The 17650-nt window shown below is 41.6% G+C and overlaps 1 protein-coding gene and 1 long non-coding RNA gene across 3 annotated transcripts in view; one reads left to right on the plus strand and one right to left on the minus strand.

Annotated features, from left to right (window-relative positions):
* Positions 1–6105, minus strand: part of LOC117152374 — a 6770-nt gene extending 665 nt beyond the window's left edge. The window contains exons 1-2 of the long non-coding RNA XR_004462738.1: positions 6095–6105; positions 1512–1514 (exon numbers count right to left, since the gene is read on the minus strand). This is a non-coding gene — a long non-coding RNA (uncharacterized LOC117152374). The remainder of the gene's footprint in view (positions 1–1511; positions 1515–6094) is intronic.
* The window catches only part of LOC100749456 (bone morphogenetic protein 1-like), a 55158-nt gene continuing 41149 nt past the window's right edge, over positions 3642–17650 (plus strand). Inside the window, exon 1 of one of the 2 annotated variants that reach the window (XM_033323870.1) lies at positions 3642–3724. Coding sequence is in view for 1 of the 2 variants with exons in the window: in XM_003493720.4 (XP_003493768.2) it covers positions 9831–10026 (196 nt within the window). In the remaining variant the exon portion in view is untranslated. Of the gene's footprint in view, positions 3725–8932; positions 10027–17650 lie in introns of those variants that run through there. The other variant, XM_003493720.4, reaches the window with a different exon arrangement.

The following is a 17650-nucleotide window of genomic DNA, read 5'->3' on the forward strand; positions in this document are numbered from 1 at the left end:
GTCCTACGACATGATTGAGTGTACGACATGATTGAGTGACCGGAGGAACAGAAATGCATGCGACTCACCGTTCGATGCGGAGAACCATGGATGGTGTGCTACCCCAGCGAATATCACCAAGAAGACTAACATCAGGCAGGAACCGTTGGAAGATCAATGGTAGAAATGGAGGTTGCGATAAATGTGTAACAAAGCAAAACACTGATTACTGACTATTTGAAAAATGGAGGTTTATTAACTTAAGTAACTTTAGTAATAATAAAGATTGAATTTGTAATAAACTTTGATAAGTATAAAAACTGAAACTCTAATGTGAAAGTTTAAAATCTAAAAATTAAGAATCCAATGATTTCTAAAATATATTAGTCACTTGTTTCATAATTCGGTATTAAAACTTTAACACTTATTTTATTTTAATGAAGGAATAACATCAGAAGATTAATGACATAAATGTTATAATGTAATAGTTCGAATGTTGTAAATTAATAGTTTAAATGTTATAAAATAATAGTTTAAATGTTGTGAATTAATGGTTTAAATGTTATAAATTAATGGCTCAAATATTATAAATTAGTGGTTTAAATGTTGTACATTAATAGTTTAAATGTTGTAAATTAATGGTTTAAACGTAAAGTAATTGTTAGAAATTGTTTCTCGATCTTCGCGGCACGGGAGTTCAAACACAAGTGAAATCGCGCGCGAGTTGTATGTTCCTTATATAGATTTTCTCAAATTGTTGTCAAGGTGCCGGAAGTTCAATCGAACGGTAACGGTTTGCTGACATCAACAATGTTTTTCCGATATAATAGAATCAAACTTATTAATCTGTTTACTTTTATTGTTAATTGGCACCTCCACTAATTTGTTACAATAATCATTTTTATAATTTTGATATTTTTTATAAGCCAAAATTAAACTTACACTTCTGTGGACCTAGTTTTTCACTTAGAACTGTGTTAGTTTATATCAAATGCAAGTTTATGATGAAAATAACCGTAGTATCATAGTCAAAAGGTGCAACTGTTATATGCTAAGAGCATAATTATTTTTATTTAATGTGGGACTATAGTTATAAGTTAATAGCATAATTATTGAAAATTAACGGAATAATATTATCAAGTATAAAAAGACTGACTCAAAAATGCACAATACAATTTATTGATAATTCAAACATACAGATTGCGCCTTATGGAAAAAGTAAAAGAACAACGAAAGAAATAAAAAGATCGATGCAAAGATCGATAAAGATAAATATATCAATCGAGTTTATCGATTTTTACAATTATACTAAAACTAAGGCTTAAAACTAACTTCGAAACTTTATTTAAGATTTAGAAGTAAAGTTAAAGAGTAACGTTTAAAACAAAGATTTAAACTCAAGAATAAATCCCTCGTTGTTCGTGGCCTTTCGTAATCAATTAACTAATTCAACTTAATCTAGAACTAAAATCTACTTAAAAGTGAAGCTAAAGATAGATATTAAAAATAGATACTAAATAGATACTACTAACAATCTTTCTCATCAAAAACTTTAACTTGAAACGAAATAAAAAGAAACGTAACTATAAACAATTTGTTAAATCCATTATATTATTTAATGATTTAATTTTTAAAAAGATTAGAATGAAAGAGTTTTAAACTTTTCGCTCTATGTTAGACAATGTATTTTTCTACAAAAGACGCGCAAAATGGATTTTGCCTGAACATATCTATCTTAAAATTAATTAAAACGATCCACGTCAAGTACTAATAATTTACCAAGGTATATCTGTTAATTAAAATTAAGACGAACGCATGCCATGTTAGTTGTCTAAGTTGAGAGTTAAAATTAATACTTAAACCTAAACGTTGAAAATAAGCGTGCATATACCATCTATCTTTCACAGAACGATTACACGAATATTTACCAGCTTAAAATTAATCACGCAACGTCCACTTCCTACACACCGATTACATCGACTTTTACAAACATCGTATAATAATTCGCAAGCCTGCTGGCATCATTCAGTATCAAATACACTCAGTACATTCGCCTAACTTGCAACGGAGGAAAAAAAACGAAGCTACTGACCCTTTACTTATACTTTCGTGTCTGGCAACAGGGAAATTCGGGACGTTTTGTTAAAGTCTAACGCTCTACCTTCGCGACACTAATATCTTTTAAAATATCAAACACTTATCTGACCGACCTAACATTTCTTAACGGAACATCCTTCGAAAATGCCAAGACAAAAAAAAATCGCGATCAGTTACAAAATAAAATATGCGCGCCTGAAATGAACGAGCTCGCGATCTCTCGGAAGAAACATCAAACATACGCGACGCATTCCCGTGTACAAGATAACCCTAAGTTTCAGCGGGAGGTCGAGCGATTGACCATCGCTCGATTTCTGTCTCGCCGTTCCAAACTTACACGCGCTACGGTCGAAACCACCGACCGACGATGCCGCGGTGGTCCAGGCAAGGATCGAGCATACAGGCCTGTAATCTGGCACGCTCCAACTGAACAAATGGGGCACCCGGTGGGAGGGACCATTGAACAGGATTACCAAGGTATGCCCCAACTGAACTAGTGGGGTCCACTGTCGGTGGGAGGAACTCACTGGACAGAATTATGAAGGACATCAAATTACAGGTCTAAACTCCGTCCGAGTACCGCAGTACTAATTGGTCAGGACCGCATATCCTCGACTGGATTCCGCAAATACCGAGTTCGTCTCAAATCAGATAAGCATCGTCGTATAGAAAGAACTCGTAATGGTTTTTAACATGAGTATCTATGTTTTCTGCGGGGAGGTAGTTCAACTCAATTTGGATGATTCGATATTCTTTTCGGGATCTAGACTGGACTGTATTAAAGTAATTTTGTTTTTATTATATTGTTTTTCAAATATACTTGGAATATTAATATGTGTATCGCTTTACAAATAGTAATAGATTTCCAATATTTTAATTGATATTATACCGACTCTCTTTTTTATGATTTTAATATGATTCTATCTACAATAATGTATATGCGCCCGAGAATCAAAAAGTCGAGAATAAAAATGCTATAAATTGCAGAGGGCGTGAGAAACATTTTACTTCTTTCGAAGTCGGTATTTCAGAACGTGATATAAGAATTCCCATGGAGGTCCCATTTAATGTCATGCCTATCCTTCATCAATGACTCTGTTATGAGTAAATGAGATTGTATGACTGCAATCTAAGAGTACAAATAGTTTCTAATCTCAAGTAGGGAAAATGTAATTACAAATGGATATAAAAAGATAGAAAAATCAATAACTCCATGACATGTAATAAATTGTAGAGGGCGTAATAAAACCTCTGAACGGTCGGTATTATAGAACATTTGACGCCACATAGTGCTCGGTGGTGGCGCGATATGCCGTAAAATTCCAGCATTGACCAGTGGTGCCAGGTTCATTCTTTTCGCGTTTATCGACCGAGTTAAATATATGTACTTCCTATATTCGCCGTAACAAATCGAAGAGGGCGTAAGGAAGACTGATCTTTTTCGAGGTCGGTAATTTCGAAAAGTGAGACTCGGAGTCCCGTATAATGTCAGATCTATCCTGTATTTAGTCGATGAAAATGTAACGGAAAAATGTAACGAACGTTAGTGTCTATCTAAAAAAACGCGTTCGTCTCATTGATCACGCTATTATTAATGCTATACTTCGACTAAGATCAGTTATAAAACGAATTCGAAAATGCATCTTAGGTGAGTACACATTTAAAATTCATATTTATTCTTCACTTTTCTACACCGAAATGGCATCGACGATGAAAGTAGTCACGATAACTCACAGATAGAAGTACCAGTACTTTCGTTATGACCTTGTTTCGAGCATACGTAGTTCGCGAAACGCAGCACAAGCATTCTTTGTACCCAAGGAATTAAAGCTGTACAAAGCTATTTATCGTTGGTCCGACGAGCAATGAGTTAGTCAATGAATAGGGCCATATATGCAACACGCTCGATGCTCTCCCCCTTTTTGCGCGCAGAGCATAGTACTTCTGCGAAATCAGACAAGGTGCGCCTGCGAGTAAAATTTCAACGTAAAAAAGTTAGCCTTCTGTTTTGTTATTTTTTTGGGAGGAGTTCAGTATCGTTTACGCAGCTGTATGTAAAGGCTCGTTGTAACGAACGGTTAAAAACAATCGTTCCGATATCGAGTTGCACGAAATCGAATGTACAAGGTGTCCCAAAATAAAGTGCATAAGTTACCAACTAAGTCATGATATCAATTGGAATTACAGATATATTTTATCATTCGCGATTCTAAGACGTCGTACGTACGTAAAAAAGTATACATATATTTTTATTTAGAGAATAAAGAAAAAATAAGAAAAAATGTGGTCATAGTAATGGTTTAACGATCTTAGCTTTTTTTTCTTTTCTTTTTTGCTATTTTAACCTTCTGAATACTAAAACACTTTGCAGCAAAATTTAATTCCTTCATTCTCGCGATCATTAAAAGTTGGAAAAGTCCTTCCTTTATTCCGAACGATCGTAGAAGAAGCAGTCATTCGCGATACACGATTCCATCGAAGCACATCGTTACGCTGGCTCCACGTTCCATTACCAGAAAATATTCAACCGGAATGATCGATCTGAATATCCCCTCGTAAGTTCGCGAAGCTACCGGTAATACCGACGGTATACTTCCGCCTCGCTGGTAAGATAATCTGCTTCCAGTGTCAGTGTTCTTCAACCTCGTTTTCAATTCGAAAATCACCGAAAACTATCGCGATCTATATTCTATTTTCCACGGCTCGTCGATAAATCACGAGAAACCCAATGAATCGTTTTTCCTTTTAAAATTCACCGAAATGTTCGATAAACGTCGATGTAGCTTCCTATTTCCGTCGATTAAAAATTGAAGAACACTGTCGTACGAGAAAGGTCCTCGTGTAGTATCTCGTCGCGGCAGACGTCGCGTTTCGAATATTAAGCTTATCTCGAACGACGATATCGTTAGGCCTCAGAAATGATGTTTAGCCCCGTTCGAGATTCCCCTGCCTCTCGTCCCTCGATTCTTTCTTCTTCCGCGATATCGGCGAAACGAGACTGTCTAACGAGAGACGCAGTCTGGAGAGATGAAAGCTTCGACGCGCATCTAATCGGCTTCATTATGCGCGCAGTAAAGAGCGCATGTTAACGCTGATTAATTGCTCGTTGACAGCTTGTTTAAACGAGCTCGCGCGCTGCTTTTTCGTCCTCCGTATCGGAGAAGGTTTCTCGCTTCTTTCCTCGTTGCCTCTGCCGAATGGCACCCTTTTTCTTTCACCGTTTTTACCTTTTCTTCCGTTTCTCTTCGGCCACCGTCGACAACTTCGCCCCGCTACGACGCGTCGTTCAACCGCGAATGAATTAAAATCACAATGGAACAATTTCCCCGTAAGACTTCGCTGGCGAGTGTATTTGCCCGGCGAGCGATTCACCGGCTACCACCGGTTTCTAAATGAAGCGATCGTTCTACAGCCGAGCAGAGAGAAAAAGTGTTCAAGAGCGGTATATTTATTTTTATAATTCCTTCCCTCGTGAAATTTCTTACGCTTTATGTATATGTGTGATTTTCATATATCATAGTATGATATCATTCATGAATATTTGAAGACCAGCGAAAAAGTGGAACAAGTGCACAGTCTTTCTAATAACGAGATAAGTACAGGAAACGATACGTACAGTTCGTAAGTAGGTTTCATAGGTAGGCTTTATGACTACGCGTAGCCAAGTATTTTAACGTTCGAAGGCATACAGGTTTCTCTATCAATCTTTCCAACTTTGTCCATAATCTTTTTAAATCTTGTCGCTCTTTTTCCTCTGTGTCTCGTTTAATTCGCTGACTAAAGTTCTATCATCGCTAACGAACACTGATAATCGTTAGTTCAGTGGAGTGGAAAGTCTATTACCAAAATCTAATCCCGTTTAACTAGGATCAATTCAAGCACCGTCTAAAACTAAAACTACTGCGAACAAAAACATGCTCCCATCAAAGATAAATAATTTTGTCGAAGTAACAGAAGCAATTACGTATTCTCGCTGAATTAACGATTCAATTATCAATTCTCCGGCTCCTAACCAAACTATCAACCAAACAGCCATTAAACGACCAACTTCCACGTAAGAACCAATCGACCGGATGCGCTTATGGCTAATTTACTGCGGGAATTACATCGAAAACGCGTCGCTCGAGCAGCGATGCTCGGATCCCTATCTTCGAAGGTGTGGGGAAAAAACCTTCTCGGGTTCGATTTCCACGAATTTCACTGTTCGCGCGCGAAAAATTCTTACGCGATTCTCGGTAGCCGAACCGAGCGACAGAGAACGACACACGGGTGGAGAAGCGGGTTTAAGCGGGTTGGGCTTAAACTCTACGATTTTAATTAATGTCGCTTGCTCGGCGACGATCCATTTTACAGCGGCGCCCCTCTGTCGTAAACGCGAGATCTTTCAATCGCGTGGAAAGTTTGCACGTTAATTATTTCGCCATCGAACACGGTGGCGCAGCGGCATACCGAACTGGTGGAGGTGGTGGACTTTCGAGTTTTCCATGTTACGCAACGAAGCGCAGGGATATTAGACAGCGAACGCGAAACGAAACGAAGCGAAGAAAAGCACGCGCGAGCGGAAAAGTTTCGGATCTGGTTCGCAAGGGGATATCGCTTCCGACTGCTCGAATTTTCGGAAAGTCTGCAACCACCGACAAAAAGGCCGTCGTTTCGTTCAACCGAAACGTCCTGCAGGAATAAATTTAAACGGTTCCGCTTTAATTGCACCGCCGTTTCCGTTTCTCCTTTCGTTTCTTCGCGAACGGGCTGGGAATCTAACGAAACCGAGCGAACAGAAGAACAAGGGTGTTTAACGTATTTCACGCTAATCGTAGCAAACTTTCCACTCGCACAGAGTATCGTTACGTAAGAGATATTCCGTTGTGGATTGCCACCGCTTTTTCGTTCGTTTAACCACTGCGATTCAATATGATTCGCAGGTTTGATATTTCGAGACTCTGCGTGGGACAATTTACGAGCGATTAATCGTTGTAACGTGTGCGTTTTTGTCTTCGATGGATACATCGACGCATCGCACGTGACGGATAACATAATTGAAGGAAAAACTGTTGTTACGCGAAGAATTTCAACCGTAGGAAGTCGAGCGTGCGATATGAAGCGATGAAATTTTTATCGAGCATCGCCGAAGCTTCTACAAAGGCTTCCACGATTACTGTACCGCTGAATATATTATTACCTTTATATGTAACGTTTCACGCGCAGCTGTGGCCACGAACACCTAACTTATTGCTCCTAATATTCCTTCCCCTAATGATTTTAATTAAACGCCACTCGTGAATCTAACGGTCCGTTTAAATCGCACGAGTCAACCGTTTTCCGCTGATTCTCAATCACAATGATATCATACGCGAAGAAAAGAGTTCTATCGTAATATCGAATATACAAATTTTTGATTTATCTCGTATTTTTTTCTATATCCACCTCGACGATATTCTTCAAGATTTGAATAATTTCCTAATCTTCCTCGATGTGGATCTCGCTTTCCGCAAGTGTCGTGATACCTACGAACGGATTTGTACGAAAGTAAAGCTAAACCTACGGGTTAGGATCACATTCGAAGTATCGGAATGATCGCAGGACATTGACTAGTATCTCAGGCTGATCTCTGATTCGTCGCCGTACTGTCGTCAGTCCTGTTTCGTTCGTTCGTGCGTGATGTTAACAGAGAATTCGGTTTTTCCCTCGTACCTTCAGAGATTATTCTCGTGGAGGGTTTCTGTGCAGCGTCGACATGCACTTACCCTCGGATAGACAGGCAGGGTTCCTAAAGGGTGATCCCATGACAGTAATCCGATACTTGACCGATACAGGTCGTTGCGTGGGATATGAAACACGTGTTTCCGTGGGCGACAGGCCCCGCCACTTTTGGAATATTTATCAATATGTGTGGCCGAAAGCGACGCCCCAGCACCGCCACCGTTCTTCTAGAAATAGCGCCTTTTAAGTAGCCTCGCGCCACTGCTATGCACAAGCGGTACCGTTAATTTTTAAATGCAACGGGCGATAGTTTGCCAGGGACACGTTCCACCGTGAAATTCGGCGGTTGTCCTATCTTTTAGCGAACGAAAGCGCGTCGAAAATCGTCGCGGTGACGGTGTATGTAAATTCGTGACGAGGATCGTCATGGACGTTCGATGAATTATAGATGGGATTCGCTATGCTACGAATATTCCAGGTATTTGATTCGTATTTGTTTGGATTAATGCTGATTGCCCAACCAGCGAAAAATATACGTTTCGAGATTCCCTTGGATTCTTCTGTTATTTTTTATCGTCGCACAAACATCGACACGTTCAGTGAGAAATCGTTACACGTATCGAGCACGAGGAGGAAACTGAATGACAACGTCGATACGTCCATCGATACAATTTTTTGTTTTCTTTTTTTTTATCTTTCAATAATCTCATGCGTATTCTGATCATTTTTTGAAAATCGACAATCTTTCTCGATATAGAATCGAAGGGATCGAGCACATGCCGCGTTCGCGATCTTTCTGCAAATTTTTACGCGTTGATGTGTACCAGACCTATTCGTTTTTCGAAAGCGCCGAATAAATACTGACATTTTTTTCAGGGGTATATTTATTAAATCCGGAAGGTGATAATTATTTCTCTATTTTTCTTAATTATGCGTATCTAAAATATATTCGAAATTAGTAAGATAAACGTGGTTACAAGATATTTGCTCGTACGTGGTCGTCGTATCTTTATCGAACGACGGACGATCAAACGCGACGAGAATCGACGGGAATCTATGTACGAGCGAGCGGTACAAATGTTTTTCGGAGGGCCGAGGATTCTTTAGGGTTCGCTGGTGGCCGAACGACGGAAGCTCGGTCAGTGTCTCGGCCACCCTCGTGCCGTGCAGGTTTGCGAGGGAGGAGACTGCTTGTTCCCGGCATCCCCTCTAGATATACATACATATCCCCCTCCTCCTCTATCCCTCTCTCGACTTAATGCCAGTACGAGCGCGCGCTTTCGAACGACGCGTCGTGTCGGCCGCGAGGGACGATCAGTCTGTTCTCCACGTTCTCCACGCAAGGACGATCGCCGCTGGCAATCCGTCCCTCTAATCTGTGACACGAACTTTGACCCGCGCTCCCGCTCGCCTTCCTCGCGATCGTCTCTTATCGCTTCGTTTGTCCGATGACGTACGCTCGTCATGTTCCTCGATCGGCGTCCGACCCAGCTCTTCAGTAGCGATTACGTTTTCATCGCGTGAACACGCGTATCACTCGTTTGCTTCGTCTTCCTTCTACCTTCTGTGACCGCGTATCGGCCGAATCGTCGATTTTACCGTTTTTCATCGCGTCTCGTCTCACGTGTCTTCTCCGGTTTGTTCGTGCTTCGTTGTGCATCTGCGACAAAGGGTAGTTCTTCCTTCGCTTTTTGGTCTTCACGTCATTCCGATAGATCCTCTTTGTTCTTTTTTTTTTCTCTCCTTTTTTGGTCGACCGACCGAGGCGAGGGCAAGGACGACGTATCGATCGCATCCATCGAGCGTGACTGAGTTCGGACATGTGATCGGTGGCATCTCACTCGAGAAAATTTCTCCCGCGTTTCGAGTGGTGGTCTCGAGTCGTCGGTGGAGGACGAGCACGTCGAAAGGTGGAAACGAGAAGAGGGTGAAAGAGAAGTAGTGGCAAATGCGTTGGTGTAGGCGGTAGTACGACTGGTCTTTTATGGCCTAGCTGGGTACATAGAGGGAAGAAGGCACTCGTGTCGTTTGGACCCGATATCGACGATATCGAGATGAGATTGCTGCCGTTGCTTTCCATCCTCTGTTTGGCGAGTCGATGCGCCGATTGCCGGGCGGTCGACGCCGATCCCGGGGAGAACGAGAACACCGTCGGAAGGCACAGGCATAAATTCACCGTGGAAGAGCTGTTGAATACCAAGTTCCCTCGTGGCATCAGCGACGACGTCGATGTGGACATCTGTAAGGCGGGTAAGCGAAGAAAAGATATCTCGCGGATAGCTGCGAACATCGGAAACATGGCGTGTCGCGGTGTTTCTTTCTATACATAGAAATCATTGCCATAAAACGAAATATAGATTAGAAACGAAGGATTTCGCGGAGCGGAAAATATTTAGAACGATTCCGATCGCTGCAACGAGATTCTCTTCCTATCTAAAGGGAATTTCAGTTCCCTAAAGGGAAACTGAAAATATTTCGCGTATAAATGACTATTATTTGCAATTAACGAAATATATAAATCGTAAATAAAGAAATTTAATGGAAATGTCACTACGTCGAATATGGAATCCCCTCCCCCGGCAGTTGACCGAGAGAAATTGTGCAATTAATGTACTTCTAATTACATGCTCGATAAATATTTAGATTCAATTAAGCACGAGTGTTCCGGTGCTATGTAAATGCAATTATATAAAACATATATCTTCGATTCGCTATGAAAATGATAAAAATGTGTACGTTATCAGCACGGTGGTATAGATAGGAAAGAAATTTTCCTCTTTTTCCGCTAATTTCGTAATACGTGTTGCGAAATAGTTAACTGTAGGAGATATAATTACGAAGAAGCATCGTTACGCTTGATACCGAATCCGTATGGTGTTGCAACATATCGGCGATCACAAGCAAGCGCATTGCTCGAATATTCTCTGTGTATCTTTGCTAGTAGTTGGTCGTGATGTTTCCATTATTATAAAAAGATCTGTCCAAATTGTACGAACATTTAAATCTTCGGATCGCTCGAAAACGCTAAATAACTCGTAACGTGACGTAAGTGATGAGAGCACAGCTGAGCTCGGCGTTGAAACTATCCACCTCTAAGTGCGAATATCGAGTGGAAGAATATTCTTGCGTGTGAAGCAAATAATCGTCGAAAGGTTATTACTCGGAGACCTAGGTAAGACGTTGGAATCAAGAACGCGCATCCATTGGAAAAGTCTCGATCGTTTCTTGGTCCTTCGCAGCCATAACGTCGGCAGTTCGATCGAGTTTGGCCAACTGAATCAAAGCCAAGCTACCGTTTATATTGTCGCGCATAGATCCCATTTCCCCGGCGTGTCATAAAGCTTGTGGGCAAGATCGAGCGAAAATCGAACGAGAGACGATCCTTTGAGTCTCGAGATATAAATCGAGGCTTATGCTTTCCGAATTAACGAAGCGAAGCCACAGAGACGCGAGGACAGGGCGAAATTGCTCGATGGAGGGGGAACATAATACGAAAAGAGGCAGTAACCCTTGCCCAAGAACCTGGTCCGATAATCTTTCTTTCTCTCAGGGTCTAGCATACTCGTTGTAATAGCTAAGACGAGCATTCGACACTCGAAGGGTCCAGAATCGTTGGATAGGGACTGCCGCAAGGAGCCTTTTATATTTCTCGAGTGATCGTCCTGGACCTGCCTCTAGAAAGAACCGCGTATACACACGAGATCTCTAAAACTGGCACGACCGTGAATGACAATGAAAACCGACGCGATGATCCTTTGGGAAGGTTGTTGGTTTGGAAAAAAGAGAGAAGGCCGAGGACGAATAGAACGTACAACAGAGAGCTCCGTTCACCGTTTCGCTCGGTATCTAATCTCTGTTTACGAAGAAGAACGAGAAGCAGAGGATGATGCTACTATACTGGCATTATCGTATTGTCAGCCGTGCTTGTTGAACGTTCGGTTATCGTTACGTCGATGATCAACACTTGTATTTTCGTGGGGCCATCGGCATAACTCGATATCGAATTACAATTTGTTTTATGAATAATTACGCTCACCAATAACGCGCTTCTGTTTGCGCTCCTAATGGTAGCGCGTTATTGGTGTTGCTCTTTCTCTTCTTTTTTTCCACATCAAATTGGATTACACGCTCTCGTGACGCTTTTTTCAATTTAATAGGAAGTTTTAGTAATTCTTAATCGAGTTTGTAAGCGATATGCAAGGGAAGTTTTGAGTTTTACAAGCAGCTTGATCGATACCCGTTGACAGCAACTCGGTTTCCTTTTCCCTGTTCTTCGCTTTGGAAAATTTCTTCCTCGGCAAGAGCTCCTCCGAGTGTGCAAGAAGCGCTCCCTTCTATCGGAAACTTTCCAAGTTTTCTTCGAAAGCATCTTTTTTTTCTTTTCCTTCAACCCCTCTTTGTCGGACCGTTTAACTAAAACCGGTTTACGAGCGTTTAACGATTAATCCAAATAAACCGCGAAGCGAAACCGGCGAATAACGCGAATCGGTATCGCGTCGAGCCAAAGTAAACACCGACAAACATCGTACGAAGTCGATTCGGCGGGAAAAACGCGACGGAGACTTGGACTTTCAAACTATGTACCGGAAAAACATGGCAACTTCGATCGAAGTGAAACGAAGTTTCTTCCAGCTACCCGGTATTCTACCGAGAAAACATTAATTTTCCAGTTTTCTCGCTTCCGTTGCTTCCGACGGAACCGCAAATATTATATAACCGATCGATGTACAACTTCATCGGTGTACGAGACGTTAAGGATGAAAAGGGGGATGGGAAAAGGTTGATAATAAAGTACTGTGTACGAATCGTCATCGATTATAATCGTTCGAGCTATTGCTAATTGCGGCTCGACAACGAACAAACGGACCGATTCGTTTTTATCGTTTGCAAATTTGCTCGACGAACCCGCGAAAGAGATATGGAAGAATAAGGGCGGACAGAAAGGGCGAAGGGGGCGAGGTTCGGCTTTGAATTATCCTCTTTCACGGAGAAGTTTCAGCAATTAAGATTAAGATCAAAAGCCAACCGGGTAATGTCTCGAATACCTACCGCCGATGGCACTCTGTTCCGAACAACAACTTGTTATGTCTAGCTTACACTTACCTTTCTTAAGCGTCACTGGGAAACGGCCTTTCGATTCGATTGTACGGATTCCCACGGAAAAGGGAGGAAAATGCGTCGCTCGTTCCGACGAGTAACAAGCCTTTTCGCTTCCGTCGTGGTTCACGGCTCGATTGTTTGCTCGAGTGGCCGCCGATGGTTTATAGGCTCCATGTAATTTTCTCTTCGTGTACATTGCGCGTTGGATTTCATTTACCCAATTTATTTACTTGTTCGTCGTAATATTAGGATATCGGTCGTTTGGTAATTATATATGTTTGATTTCAAGGAAATCTCGTCGACCTATCAGCTGTAGCCAACAATGTGTTAGCTTCACGAGAATGGAGATTTTGTTAAAGACTGGTTGAAAACGAGAGAGCGATGGAGAGTCGACGATTTTCCTTTATTACTGTGCGTTACGTTACAACGTGGTATAATCTTATCATAAACCGTCTAGAAGATTTTCTCTTTCTTTAAAAAATTTCTCTCGCCCGCTATTAACTCCTCGACGCTCGGTCGTGTACATGATTTTTAAAGTTCTTTGTACGCATAACGCTTAACCGTTAAGATATACTTTTTCGTTCCGCTTCTCTTATCCGCTTTTTCACGCTGCTGACGATTGAATAGTCGAGACGTTGAATAAGTAATAAGCGTCGACGATTGATTAAACGTTTGTCGAAGAAACCGTGGACAATATAGGAAATTATAACGTGCACGTTAGGACGATAGTGCCCATTGATTTTCAAGAGTGTAATCAGCTATAAGTTGAACGTACTTAATGTAAATAAGAACAACGATAATACTGAAAGCCGCGCGGCAGAAGATAGAAGCGAACTTATTAAGTCGGCAACTGCGAGAACTTACTAATAAATATTCCGTGAGTGAAACAATTTATCCCCGTCTGATTTGAATAAAAAACGACGTGGCTCACTGTTGAACGGCTCCAGTAATAGAACGTTCATTCAGTGGCACTTAAAGGACAACACTGTCCTTTAAGTCTCGTGCTATTAACACTAACACTAACACTAACACTAAACACTAAACGCTAAACACTACACACTAAGTACCAAGCACTGAAGTACCAAGTACTAAAGCACCAAAGCACTGAGCACTAAAGTACCAAGTACTAAAGCACTAAGTACTAAAGTGCTGAAGTTGAAGTTGTGGTTGAAGTTGAAATGCTGAAGCACTGAAGTGCTGAAGTACTGAGATGCTGAGGTGCTGGAGGACTGAGGTGCTGAGGTGCTGAAGCACTGAGGTGCCGAGGTGCTGAAGTGCTGAAGTACTGAGGTGCTGAGGTACTGGGGTGCTGAGGTGCTGAAATACTGAGGTACTGAGGCACTGAGGTACTAAGGTGCTGAAGTGCTGAGGTGCTGAGGTGCTGAAGTACTGAAGTACTGAAGCACTGAAGTGCTGAAGCACTGTGGTACTGAAGTGCTGAAGTACTGAAGTGCTGAAGTGCTGAAGTATTGAAGTGCTGAAGTGCTGAAGTACTGAGGCACTGAGGTACTGAGGTGCTGATGTGCTGAGGCACTGAGGTACTGAGGTGCTGAAGTGCTCGTTGTCTTACAAATTGCCACTTGTAAGCTAGTTGTCGCGGCATATCCAAATATTTTCATTTTTCGATACAATTTGTTACCTCTATGTCATCGTAACAACGCGATATTCATTGAGTTAAAAGATCGTGTCAATTTATCAAGGAACGCATTGTACTAATTCAAATTTATCGCCTGCTGACTACTTACTTCGTACCTAGTTCTTAAAATGCGATTTTTCTCATTTTATACGATTTATCTTATTCAAAAAAAAAAAAATTAAATTGACGATCGATCAACTCTTACTTAGCTAAATTAAATTCTTTATGTTAGCAAGTTTCATCACTATGATTCTCAGCCATTCGAACGTTCCTTACACTTACCCAATTATCGATGGAATAAAACATGTGTATCAAGATAGATAGATTTCGCGCGAAAATCAACGAAAATCTAGGAATTTAGGCGCTTGTTTGCGGAGATGACCTTTCCGCCGTAGGATTTTTCACCGGTGCGGTGAATTTTTTCTTCTCGTCAAACTGCACGGGCCATTATGGAGGCAATTATCGGCGCGACTGACTTTTTCCTATCTCGGCTCGGTGGAACTTCCATGAAATTACCAGCCCGACGAGAAATGGAAGATTTTATTTCCCCATATCGATCTCCGCTAAGGTTTTTCCAACTCCGCTTCCTTGCGTCCATGAAGCTTTCTTCGTCGTTTCTTTTCATTTTCTCCCGTTGCTTCCTCGCAACTGATTCAAGACAATAGGATTAAGAGAGAAGAAATAAAATACCCGACGTTTGCGTCAAAGAAGAAAAAGAAACACATCCTAGAAAGCGTCGACTTCGAAGATTCTTATTAACAAAGAAGTTTCTACACGAAAGGATGTACACGCGTTACGATACTAATGGGCGTTTTGCATATATGGAAGAATAATTGGGAACGATAAATCCCGCCTATTCTCAGAGAAATTTCGTGTAAATCTTCGATTCTTTGGAAAATTGCACCGATATATCGTGTCGGATACGATCAGAATAATTGTTACTGTTTAATACACCTAACCGAAGAAGGTGCGTGTTAGCGGAACGTAATTGTAGAGCGATGATCAATTAAAACAGCCGCTCTAAATCATATCCACGCTACTGTTAATTAGCCAGGAAATTTCTGCAGTTTTTCCTCTCACGCTGCTTTACAATTAAAATCTTTGTCGGCCGCTTGCGTAGCGCGCTTATTACGAAATATACAGCGTGACTCTTAAGAGGTCCACGTGAGCTCATTGCCCGGAAAAAAACACTTATGCAAACGACAGGGAAACACTTTCTGTTAGCATCGTGCTTGTTCCAAAACGTACAAATAAAACTTTCCAAACGGCGATATTTAAGTCAGGCAATTATATCTGTAGATACTTGAAACGAAGCAACAATAAACTCCGTAAGATCTTACTTTTTACGCTTGGAGAAAGAGAGAAAGGGGGATATCGGAAAAATTGGAAAGAAAGAGGAGGAAAGGTATCGGGAAGATGCGAGCCACGGGCACGAAATGTTCCGTGGAGCGTAGTTGACGTAGGCGGGTCTAGCCGCAATTGGGACATGAAAAGCAGGTTCGTCGAGCGTGCATCGGTCGCGTGCAGCGAGATGCATTATAGCGCACGCGAGCTGCACGATACTCGAGCGGTCAGTCTTTTCATCGGGCCGAGTCTAAAGCACGCAGAACGGTACCTCGTGCTTTTTGCTCGTTAGCTCGGGACGATCTTCGTCGTGACCGCGCGCTGGATCTTACGTGAACGAGGATTTTCCAGATCGATCTTGCCTTCTTTACCTTCTCTTCGTTCTCTTTCCTCTCTTTACTTTGTTTCTTTTTCTTTTTTTTTTTTATTTCTACGTTTCTTTCCACGTTTGCCGATCCCCTCTTGACCACCGTGATCGTCGATAAGAGCGTGAAAAAGGGGAAACGAAGCAGGAGGCAAAGTTCAAAAAGTTCCCTCCAACAGAACGCGAAACTCGATGCGCGAATGCACCCGATACGAGATGTATAAATATCGATTTTATAGAATCCGCACGCGTATGGGGAGAACCGCGGCTTCTCGTTGGCCACGGCGGAAAAGGTAGAATCGAAAGGTGTACTTCGAAGGTTTCGCGTGTTTCAGAGGATTTCACGGTACGTCGGTCTATCAGCTGTTTATTGTGGATTACACGCGATTGCGACGTGGTTTTAGCAGCCACCGTCGCTTTGCTTCCGCGCGAAAATTGATCTATCGTCGATAGCGCGTGGAAAGCGCGCGAATACGTCTCACGAGTGCTTACGCGTTTACGTATATTCTTCGGAATATATTCTTGTCCTGTAAATAGGTAAGGTAAGATAGAGTTGTTCGAACCGAGCAAAGTAATTTATCAACAGCGTTGACGAATTCTTCGAAAAGTTCGTGGCGATTCTATCGTAAACTACCATGGAATAATGAAATGTTATGAGAAATCTCTGGTTGGATATCAAAGTGTATTATATACAAGTGTAAGAAGAGAAAGTTAAAATTCGTTAACAAAACGCTCGCGCGATTTCCAATCCGTCAAAACTATTACGGTCAGATGTCAACGTTATTCTTTCGGATGTTGCGTAAAATACTACCCGTTAATTCTAACGAAGCACGAAGCAGCGAGTCCTCTCTGATTTTTACACGAGTCTCGTTTCTTCTCGGTGAAAAGAATTCCTCCTTCAGGGGGAAGGTTTTCAACGGAGCCGAGTCGGTTATGACGGTCATTACGCGATGAATTTTAATGCATTTTAGCATTCTCGACATTTCCTATGGCAGCTTGAAAGTTCCGCGAACTGCCCCTAACGGATGGACGTACGTACGTACATACTCTCTTTCTCTTTTTTTTCTCCATCTCTCTCTCTTTCCTCCACTCTCGTTTCCTCTTCTCGCGTCCCATTCAACGTTCTCACTTTGTTTTTCGTTAAACTTTTATCTCCACGAAACATGCGGTCAGGTTTTCCGAGTTTCCCACTCTTTTCCATTTGCCCGACGTTTCACTCTTACACCCCCGTTGCATTGTTTTCTCGTATATCGACTGGCTAGTGCATAATTCGTAGGCACTTCGGAGTGTAAAAAATCAAGGAAAGTATTTTCGTTTCTACGCTATTGGATTTTTTAAAGGGATTCGACGTTCGAATAAATTTTGTATATTCCATGCAGACTTTTCAACTCCTCTCTGCTTTTGCGTAATTTTTATTAAAAATGCTTCAT

The sequence above is a fragment of the Bombus impatiens genome, unplaced genomic scaffold (assembly GCF_000188095.3).
Source record: "Bombus impatiens unplaced genomic scaffold, BIMP_2.2 scf_1275, whole genome shotgun sequence".
Taxonomy (NCBI): domain Eukaryota; kingdom Metazoa; phylum Arthropoda; class Insecta; order Hymenoptera; family Apidae; genus Bombus; species Bombus impatiens.